General features: G+C 44.6%; 3 protein-coding genes across 3 annotated transcripts; 2 read left to right on the top strand and 1 right to left on the bottom strand.

The window, feature by feature from the left end:
- Positions 1–724: 724 nt before the first annotated feature.
- LOC125530535 (geranylgeranyl transferase type-1 subunit beta) lies at positions 725–4,718 on the top strand (the record flags this gene model as incomplete). The annotated part of the gene is made up of 11 exons (XM_048694918.1): positions 725–921; positions 2,221–2,296; positions 2,377–2,435; positions 2,549–2,688; positions 3,216–3,271; positions 3,355–3,431; positions 3,541–3,586; positions 3,727–3,851; positions 4,022–4,089; positions 4,205–4,292; positions 4,443–4,718. Coding segments are annotated over 11 exons (1,076 nt in total), but the record flags the coding sequence as incomplete, so codon positions are not given.
- Positions 4,719–4,911: 193 nt separating this feature from the next.
- Positions 4,912–7,472, top strand: LOC125530533 (very-long-chain (3R)-3-hydroxyacyl-CoA dehydratase PASTICCINO 2A). The gene is made up of 9 exons (XM_048694916.1): positions 4,912–5,294; positions 5,397–5,508; positions 6,011–6,029; positions 6,155–6,243; positions 6,350–6,403; positions 6,511–6,581; positions 6,708–6,789; positions 6,881–6,977; positions 7,117–7,472. The coding sequence occupies exons 1-9, from the start codon at positions 5,224–5,226 to the stop codon at positions 7,185–7,187; spliced, it is 666 nt and encodes a 221-aa protein (XP_048550873.1). The 5' UTR covers positions 4,912–5,223; the 3' UTR covers positions 7,188–7,472.
- On the bottom strand, positions 7,464–9,062 carry LOC125530534. The gene is made up of 3 exons (XM_048694917.1): positions 8,852–9,062; positions 8,632–8,782; positions 7,464–7,796 (listed from the first exon to the last, which is right to left on the bottom strand). The coding sequence occupies exons 1-3, from the start codon at positions 9,045–9,047 to the stop codon at positions 7,769–7,771; spliced, it is 375 nt and encodes a 124-aa protein (XP_048550874.1). The 5' UTR covers positions 9,048–9,062; the 3' UTR covers positions 7,464–7,768.
- Between the last annotated feature and the right edge of the window lie 1,695 nt (positions 9,063–10,757).

The following is a 10,757-nucleotide window of genomic DNA, read 5'->3' as shown; positions in this document are numbered from 1 at the left end:
TATGATTCGTTTGCTAGACGGCAACTGCAGTTGCGCGTATGTGACAATCAGATAAACATACATGGCAATTATGATTAACCACACGTGGCAACTAGATAAACACACATGGCAACTATTGTTTGACCATATGTGGCAACTAGTTAATCACACACGACAACTATGGTTTGAGTACGCGCAGCAACTACCATATATTAGACATGACAACTATAGTTAACCAAAACAGAAAGAGTTATCATACTTTTACAACCATATTTATCATCCCGGATAACTACATCTGCCATCCTGGATGGCAACTAAATCGTCATCCCGTGGGTATCTAATATAGCTGCGCCATGACGTGTGGGCATATTTACTTCGTGCCACACGCGCAGGGTGGGGATGCGTAGTACTTGTTGGGTGTGTGGCACGTAATAGCTACGCCCATGCGTGTGGACAATTCTACTATTCGTCCACACACATTCCGTGTCGGCTGTCCCTGCTCATGCCACACATGGTGTGTGTGCGAATGTCTATTATGTCACACGTGTGGTGGATTTCGGCGTAAAAAAAAACCTTTGTTGCAAACCTTCTACGGCATCGTGTTCGTCACGGAGAAGAGATAGCAGGGAATACGATACCCGCCCGAAAAACAAAAACAGAAGTGTAGTACGGCACGGTCGGAAACCGGACACAAGTGGGACCGCCATCTCATCTCAGCCCCCTCGCAAAGTCCCAAGCGCGCCAGGATTCGTGCTCCCGCACCGGCCAGACCAATCGGCGGCGACGAGGAGAGGGCCTTCATGGTCGGGGGCTCGCCACGCTGCGTGCCGGGAGCTCATGTCGTCCGAGCTCCCCGACGGCTACGCCACGCAGGAGGTCAACCACCTCACCCTCGCCTACTTCGCCGTCGCCGGCCTCTCCCTCCTCCGGGAGCTCGACCGGGTAAGCTCAGCCGAGATCTATCCCGCTGCCCGCCCTCTAGGCATGTACTCTGCCCACGGTTGAACGAATTGCGCGGAATTCTAGGGAGTTTCCGAGTGATCTGTATTCTGTCATGGTCTAGATGCGGCTGTCCTCTGTTCATAGCTTTGGATCTCGCGTGAGGTACTGATTATACTAGGCCATTGTATGCTTGTGCTCAGTTTATTCAAATATTTTTGAAGCATGCGCACACACATCGGTAGATTTCTGCGCTACGGTGTAGAAGAAAAGGGTGGCAAATTTTTGAAAAATTTGGTTGCGGCGACTGAACTTAAGCTGCCCTGTTTTTATTTTCGAATCGAATTGCAAAATATGTACAGGTTCAAGTATTACTCAGGATAAAAAATAAGTTACTCCACGTATTCAATCAACATACGAATCCACCATCGAACAGTATGACTTATCAAGGCAATTCGTCATCAGACAGTAGGTCTGGTCTGGTTCAGAGCAACGGATGCTTGTGCACAATTAGAAGTATGAAAAAAAAAATGATTCGATGTTTTTCTAGGGGCAGGTGCGAGTAGTATTCATAAGCAATAAATGCAACTAATCACAAATATGGGGACACGTAATGCAGTTCGCAGATCAACGTTATCAAACGCTTGTAACAGCAACTGCTAGCTGCAAGGCTTAAGCATTTGAGTCCACTACCCAGTCCACTAAGACTTTAACTCCCAAGTAGTTAGAGGTTAGCGAGGTTATTGGATGCAGACCTGCCTGACAACTAGATGTCATAACTAAGCTCAACAAGGTTTGGTGTCTGATGATAAGAGCAAAGGGACCCAGATGATGCTGATGCTGGTTTGTAGCAACAAAGTGGTACTGGTGCCCTCAGTTTTGGTTATTTGGTCTAAGCCCTATAAGATTTTGGCTGAATTCTTCGTGCAGTTGGGAGCTGTCTAGTTGGTTAGCAATTAAGGGTATCCTTCTCAATGTCGATTGCTTGCGTGAACACATGATAATAACCTTTCAGGTTTATCAATCAGCATACTTTCCCTCTGGTGAATTGCATAAACCAGATATAGAAACATCAAAGAAGTTCTACATCTTCCGAGCCTTTAAATGAATAGCATTTGCATAAAATAAGTAAAAGCTATCTGCCAGCAATCACTTTTGTGACTTGAAGTTCTTTTAGAATGATCAACCATGTTAGGTTGCTAGTTTAATTGTTTATTGGGGAAATTTCAGTTTACCTATGCACCTTGACTGTTCAGGAAGAAGTAATGTAGTAATAATTTGTGTACCTATCTTTTTTTTTAGGTTAACAAGGATCAAATTGCCAAATGGATTTTGTCGTTTCAAGTACACCCTGAGGAAAACGACGACTTAGATAATGGTAAGCAGACTCTTCTGATGTATATAATTCGTATTTCTAGATGCAATATGTTTATTACATAACAATTCACTCATTTGCAGGGCAATTTTATGGATTCTGTGGCTCTAGAACAACCAAGTTTCCCTCAAATTTGGTGAAGGTATGGGTGATTAATGCTTGACTCAACCTTTTCTCGTCATATAAGTCCACATTTTTTGCCATTTTATTTATTTGTTGTGACAGTTCCATATACTGACCTGTGCTCTGTTTCAGGACCCTTGCCACAATGGTAGTCATCTAGCAAGCACTTATTCTGCTCTTGCTACATTGAAGATTGTAGGTTATGATGTACTAAACCTTGATAGCAATGTTCTTCTACTGTCGATGAAAAAACTGCAGCAACCAGACGGAAGGTATGTGTTTAGCTTTGGTCTCCATGGTACTTAGACTGTTAGACTTCAAAATTTACCTGGGAAGTATCTAGGTATTTCCATCTACGACCTGCATTAACATTATCACTAGAATGTTTTCTAGGAAATAATCACTGGAATAGTTTCACCTTGTCACATACCTCACATGCTGTTTTACGATTTTCATAGCACCCCATGGTTGATTCACAATCCACATCCTTCATTATAGTTTTGTTTCAGGAACATATGCATTAGTTGTAAGCCTTTTCATTTACCATGTGTAATTTCATCTGCATGAACTTAAACTATGTACTCTCATTGCAACAAACTTTACACCGGTGAACACCACTTTTCTGGTGTGTATTTGTACTAGAATGTTCAGGTGTTGTACTGATGATACTCCGAAATGTTTGCAAGTAGTCTAGTGCTTCTCTGCTCATTTTGCTTTCTTTCCTGTTTTATTGGTCAACTCAGAAGGCTTTGATTTTGTGCATCTGACATTAGCTAACTTAACATGCATCTTTTTATAGCTTCATGCCTACTCATATTGGTGCAGAAACAGACCTACGCTTTGTATACTGCGCAGGTGAGGAGCACTGTTCTTTGTATATGCTAATAATAGATTTTTTTTGTTGGATGTAATGTTATGCATTTGAGCTCTGTTCTCAGCTGCGATCTGCTCAATGCTAAAAGATTGGTCAGGAATGGACAAGGAAAAGGCCAAGGAATACATTCTTAACTGTCAGGTTGGCTTGTGAAAATTCCTAATGCACCGTAGTTTTCATTTTTCAGTGATGTAAGAGTGTTCAGCACCATGCTATTTGCCTTTCCTGATTCTGTTTCTACTGCGTGCAGTCATATGACGGTGGCTTTGGCATGGTTCCCGGTTTAGAATCTCATGGTAGGCAGTGCATTTCTTTACCTGGTTACTTTATGGAGGTTATTCTTTAGAGTTTCAATTGTGTGGCAACTAAGTTAAGTCTTTGTTTTGCAAAATTTGGTTATGGATTCTCATTGTATGACTTTGTGTTAGTGAGCCAGGTGGGGGAACTTTCTGTGCTGTTGCGGCCCTATATCTAATGGGTTTCATTCAAGTTGATTTGGCATCGAACTTACGAGAGTCTGCGGCGATTGACGTACAATTGCTCCTGGAGTGGTGCCTTCAGGTCAAATTCTGCTTAAATGTGTCTCTGCAGTTATCCATTAAAATCTGCCATTTTACATGACGTAAAAATGCACAATAGTCTACATGAGAAGTAAATCTGAATTATCAGCAAAAATCTCTTTATTAGCTTACCGGTGAACATTACTGACGCAATGCAGTACCATTGTGTAGAGGCAAGCGGCAGACGGGGGATTTCAGGGCAGAAGAAACAAGCCAAGTGATACGTGCTACGCTTTCTGGTTAGCACATTAACATTCCTGTGTATACTGCTATTTGGCTGAGAAGCAGGCGGTAGCAGCAACACCTCGATAAAAATTTGTTTGCTGCCCATTTGACTCGTCTTCATTCATTCAGGATTGGAGGCGTCTTGAAGATGATTGGCGCCTACCACTTGATCGACCACGGCGCGCTGCGGGGGTTTCTGCTCACCTGCCAGACATGCGTAATTGTCCCAAACTAGAGCCTCCATTGGCAACTTTTTTTCCAAGATTTCAACCAAATATAAAACCTTAAATCAAGTTTTCAAACAGGTCTATATGTATGGTCCTTTACTGACTCGTTTTTTTTCCTCGATTTTTTGCTTGGACAACAGTACGGAGGTTTCTCGAAATTCCCGGACGACGAGTTGCCAGACATCTACCACTCATACTACGGGCTCGCGGCCCTCTCATTGCTGGGGGAGGAGGAGGTCGAGCCGCTCTGCGCCGAGCTGGGGATCATCGCCGCCGCACTGTAGCTAGCCCAAGGCACCGATCCTCCCCGTTGTACCCCCCTTGTAACTCACAGTTTTGTTGCGATCGACAGATGCTGTAAGATCCATCCACCATTACAGCGTGCGGCTGAAAACACGGAAGCAATTTTTGCGTGAGGTTTCTTGATCCGTCGCGCTTTCGGCGTGTTTATTATTTTCTGGTTGAGCTGTTTGATGTGCTCGAAAGCTACTGAGAACGGCGCGGGCGGCAGAATCGTCTGCCCGGATTTTGCATCGGCGTTTGAATTGCGTGCCCGATGAGGAAATGGCGCGTGTGGTGGGGATTGGGCAAGCTGGATTCGGGCGGGCGGGCGGTTGGGTAGATGGGAGCAGCTGCAGCGGCAATAACTAACTGCCACGAGCTGCTGGCCGCCACTCGCTCACTCGCTCGTCGTGTCCGAACGATCCGATCTCGCCAGATTCCGTCCGGATTCAAACCGATCGCGTGTCGATCCCGGCAGAGTTTGTTGGCCAGCCGCCTCCTAATCCAACTCCCGATCCGCGTGCTATTTCTTCCTTCCGCCTCCGTGTTGCAGCGGGACACATCGGCGGCCATTATTTGATCCGCCTCGCTGCAGCCGCATCCCAGCCCTGCGGCGTCTGCGGCCTAGAGAACAAATAAATGGCCGGCGTCGGGTCGGCGGTGCGGCGGCTCTACCTCGCCGTCTACAACTGGGTCGTCTTCGTCGGATGGTGCACCTTCTTTCATTGGATTTGATGGATGGATGGATGGATGGATCTCTCGTTGCTTGCTTTGGGTCTGACCAGTTCGGATCTCTTTGGTTTGGTTGGCAGGGCGCAGGTGCTCTACTACGCGGTGACGGCGCTGCTGGGCGGCGGCCATGAGGGCGTCTACGCCGCCGTCGAGCGCCCGCTGCAACTCGCGCAGACCGCCGCCGTCATGGAGGTCCGCTTCTCTCTTCTCTTCTCTTCTTCCCCCCTCTCTCTCCCCCCTCTTTGAGTTGACTCCTAGCTTCAAAATTTGACTTGGTAAAAGAGCATGAATGTTAGTCAAAATATGCAGTAACTTTTACCCTCTTAAGGTGCGGTTTCTCATATAGATCAAGTAGGATGGATTACTGCTCTGAACTGAGTTAAGGCAGAGACAAAATGTGGAGTTGACCAAACAGTAAAAAAATGTGGTGCCCCAAATCGACCAGATTACTCTGTGAACCGAGCCGAGTACCGCTAAGAGAGACTTATCGAAACACCATGATGATGATTCAACTCCATTGTTATTTCCGTGCTTATTACAACTTTGTTCTGAATTTAATGTGGTGTCCTAGTTCTTTCTGGACTTATATATATACAGTAGCAATCTACTTTATTTCTTTGCACATCCAAGTTTGAGAGTTACTGACAATCTTGTGTTTGCCTGGCACTGGCGCTCGTGCTGCTGGTGGGCGCAGATTCTTCATGGGCTTGTAGGTATGAAGTTATTCTTACCTTTCTTCAAAAATCGTCAAGTATCAGATTTTCAAAACAAGATTGCTCTTCGTCACTCTTTTGGTATCTATTCAGTTTTAGTAACTGTTGCATAATCTGAATTTTAGGGTTGGTAAGGTCTCCTGTCACTGCAACCCTTCCACAAATAGGATCAAGGTTGTTTCTTACATGGGGCATCTTGTGGAGCTTTCCTGAGGTATCGTCCTTGAGCACTGGCGAGTTGTATCTTTTCATATTGGATGGATGAAAGTAAAATTTTGTTTGACAATGTTGGTTCATCACTTTGTACATCTATCTTGCAGACACAATCTCATATTCTTGTAACTTCTTTGGTCATAAGCTGGTCCATCACGGAGGTACTTCTTACAAATTTCCTTTGCTGAGGTTAAAATCAGAAATTTCGGATGGTCTCTATCTATATTTGAGTATGTACCATAACGCGGAATTTGTTGGTTTCATGTAGATCATCAGATATTCCTTCTTTGGCCTGAAGGAGACGCTTGGGTTTGCACCTTCCTGGCTTTTATGGCTCAGGTTAGTACTATTTCCGTTCCAAGCAGGGCATCATCTCATCAAATTTAGAGGAAATTTACTACCTTTTCAAAAACATTATCTTGAAAGTGAACTTCATTCATTTGTCGTGGCATTGCTTGTATGCAGGTATAGCACATTTCTGATATTGTATCCTACCGGTATCCTTAGCGAGGTCGGTCTGATCTACATTGCTCTTCCTTACATTAAGGTAACTAGAATAACCAAAGAGGATTAGCAAACTCCATGTCATTCATTTGATAACAATCTTGTCTAACTACTTTTATCTTTTGGGTGACCAGGTATCCGAGAAATACCTTGTTAAGATGCCTAACAAATGGAATTTCTCCTTTGACTACTTTTACACATGTGCTATCGCCATCGGTGTCTATGTTCCAGGTACATAAACCCTCTTACCTCGCCTTTACCCTTCGCATTTGTAGTGATTGTCATCCTTTTTGACATTATTAATAAAGCGATACTATAAGTGAAATAGGACCTCACGGAACATTTTGTTGTTGAACTTGGGTGACTGCAGGTGGGCCGCACATGTTCACGTATATGCTTGCCCAGAGGAAGAAGGCCCTGTCAAAGGCAAAGACTGCATGAAGTTGCTGTGAGCCTTGTAGCTGGAGCATGCAATGCAAACTCTCCAGTCTCATGTTGTACGAATAGCTGGTGTGAGTTGTCATTGTTAGACATGAATTACTCGACATGTGTTGTAACAATGATGATTGTTGGATTTCTCATGGTTGAATTAATCATTGATCAACCTCTGCATTGAGCCAATGATTATAACCATCAGATAAAAACAATATTCATCTTTGGAAGTGCTCATCCGTTATGAGCCAATGGCTATATCACATCTTAACAAGGAGAACTTTGTGAAGCAAATGGTACACTGGTTATTGCAGAGGACATGTGCTGTCTTTATTCTAGTACATGCATGTACAATCTTATTACAACATCCTTAACTTTTACACAGGGGCATTATACAGTGGATACATTATTGTGCATCTTTACACAGGGGCAATATACAGTGGATACATTATTGTGTATCTGGGGTTTGCAAGCTAAATAAGTGTGTGGACATCTGCTCCTAAAAGAGAAAATCTGTCAATTTATTGGATGTACAACATTCTGAATTGGAATGAGATGAGGGCTTCCTTCAAAGTCCCAAAGATTATTCCTTAAGAGGTCCCTTCCAATTTAGTGTCCCTGTTAACCAATATTAAACAGACATGTTCATGTTAGCACATAATGCAATAGAAAAAAGCAGAAAATCGAAACCAGGCTATATTGTTTATACAAAAAGCTCGGCTATCTTGTCAGAATGTCATATAAGATATTATAACCTATGCAGGTGAGCACAGTATGGTTTGAAGTGATTGGGGTGTATAACTGAAGAGAGTGCAACACTCTGAATAGCCACACTCCGTGACACACCAGGCCACGCTGTTCCTGTCTGAATTTTCTGAAGACCAGCATGGCCCAATTCCTCGCCAAGTCGCATCAGCTCTTAACCACAGTCCACAAGAGTAATCGAACTAACATTTGATATCAAACTGGCTGTCTCAGCAGCTAGCTAGCTACAAATAAGGCTTTATGGACATTCTCCTGTGTTGAAATATACATGGATTTGCCCAACCTTGTCCATCGGTTCGGACTTTTAGTTCCACTGGTCGGTTGGTGCATGAAACTCAATATCTTCAATAATCTCATTGCTGTCCAACCATGTTCCCCGCAAGTTTTATAGAAAGGGTAACAAGTTTTGAAACAATATGGCTGCAAGTTAAATAGTTGTGCTCTCTAAGAGTGACTAGAAGTGCTGCTCTAATAATCCCTAGAATGCAGGCAGCTCTGAAACAACCAGCGGCAGCTAATCGTAACATCATATTTGTCGATTAACCAAAGCCACTTTGTTGGATAGACCAAGTGCATCCAAATCCCAGCAGATCAGATACTCTTGAACTGGAACAGAAGCGGAATAAAAATCTTGGTTAGGCCCCTTGGGGGGACATCCGAGAAATCTAATCTTGGTTACTTCGTTCACCTCTGCGCTTCTGCCTGCGACTGGTAGAACCTGCCGATGCGACCGCGGTTGGGGGGCTTGGGCTTGGCGGGCTTCTTCTTCGGGCGCAGGCCGGCGACCTCCTGCACGAGCGGGACGTGCACCAGCACCGTCCTCCACGCCACGTACCAGCCTGAGGGATCTCAATCAGGAAACCGGCCAGACGAGAGGAAGAAAAAAGGGGGGCGGCCGCCGTACGTACTCAGGAGGATGAATGAGAGGGCGAAGGAGATGGCGAGGACGGGGCGGAGGACGAATAGCTCGGCGAGCTCCCACGCCGTCTCGGCCATGGCGCCGCCGGCCTTCCTTGGGGAGGGAGGGAGAGGATCGAAAGGGACGAGAGGAAAAGAAAGGAATCTCGTTCGGTGCGAGGAGAGGTACATACGAGTCCATGACATGTGGGTCCGTGCTAGGCAAAGAGATTGCAGCCCCTTTTACTATTCGTTGAAGCAAAGGTCTTGTATTCACAAATCGAATCGAAATTCAACTCTTGTTCCGATTCCGCAAGCCCCACCGAATTCAACTCTCAATTCTGAGGTGCCTCTATTCCTCGCGCCTCCCTTGTCTACCAGCATTGGCGCGACATCCTCGCCAACCACAAATTCCTTTGCCGCTTCCGCAAGCATCATCGAAACCCCCTCTGTTTAGCTTCTTCGCAAGGTGTTCACTCACTGGTGAACAACACAATCATTTGACAATTCCATTGGTGTTCAAGGGCGACAAATGGAAATGTCGACAGGCATGTTTACTCTTGCATTTTCGGGGCCTGATCTGGTGGATATGGAATTGCTCGGACTCAAGGCCAGGCGAAAGCCATGCTCGATGCTGGTAGCGGCAACACCCGTGGATGTCGTTTCCCTTCTTGGAGGCGTTGTCACGACCTTTATCCGAGCCCCTCTGCGAGCATCAGGGGAAACCCTAGGTCCGGCTTTTCGGAACGGATGGCGACGGCGTCACGACGTCGTTCCTCTTCTTGAAGGCGCTATCTTGCTCGCTCGTGGAGTCCCTAGTGTTGGAATTGAAGATGCTCGATGTTTGCTCTTTTGGTCTGCTACTCTAGTTTTAGGCTCGGTGGGTTTAGCTGTGTGTTTCTTCCTGTTCGGGCTGAGCACCCCTTCTCTCTGCTCCGGGTACCATGTGCATGCCTTCTTGCGTTCATGTCATGTGTTGTATCCTCGGTTGTACTCATTCTCCTTCTATCTATTAATGAAAAGATACACAAGCTTTGTGTATTCGCGAAAAAGAAGTGTTGGAATGCCATTGTGTTGTGCACTAATGTTGAAGATGGGCCTGTGCATGGTGATTGCTTCTCGAACCCGTTCAAACTGGTCTTGATTTTCAACACAAATACCGAAGCTTCAGCTTGCGTCTATGAATCAACATCTAGTGTATGGTCTCTATGGTGACCAAGGAATTACTTTCATCCCTAAGACCCAACATCCTGGTTGGAAACGTACTTTAGTGGTTGTTTGTTGGAGGTGACGTTCTTGTGCATGATTTTGAAAGACAGTTTTGATGTGATTGAGAAGCCAACATGCACACCTAAGTGCCATGTCAAGATTTCTTATCATCTCTTACATATAGAGGGTAATTGACTTGGTCTTGTTGTTGTGTCAATTCGTACAATCAAATTATGAGAGAGGAAATCCAACTGTGATGGTGTTGTTGGATGGGTGTTGCTGAAGAAAATTTCTCCATCGGGCAAGGTTGTTTCCGCAAATAATGCATGGCGATCACATGTGGATATTTCTGATGGGGTATGATGAGGACACAAATATGATTGTTCTGTCTTTGATGAGTGGCATGTTCATGCTCCGACTTGATTCTATGCAAATCAGAGATATTTCTATAAAAAATAATCTATGTTACCCAGCCATTTATCCCTACAGAAATTCCTATACTCCAGATAATATATCACTATCTAGATTGCACAAACTAAAATAATCCGATTAATTTTTATTTGTTAACATTCATTCTAGTTACCTTTAGTTCGTGTTCCTTTGTTAAGGATGGACTAAGATATATAAAAATACATTTCTTCTTCATTTCTTAGTATGTGTGGTGATCTTATGGTGATGTAATTTCTTATACCGGGCTACACTTTATTA

This window comes from Triticum urartu, unplaced genomic scaffold (genome assembly GCF_003073215.2).
Source record: "Triticum urartu cultivar G1812 unplaced genomic scaffold, Tu2.1 TuUngrouped_contig_6382, whole genome shotgun sequence".
Taxonomy (NCBI): Eukaryota; Viridiplantae; Streptophyta; class Magnoliopsida; order Poales; family Poaceae; genus Triticum; species Triticum urartu.
The sequence above is the reverse complement of the archived record's forward strand: the minus strand, read 5'-3'. Positions and strand labels throughout refer to the sequence as shown.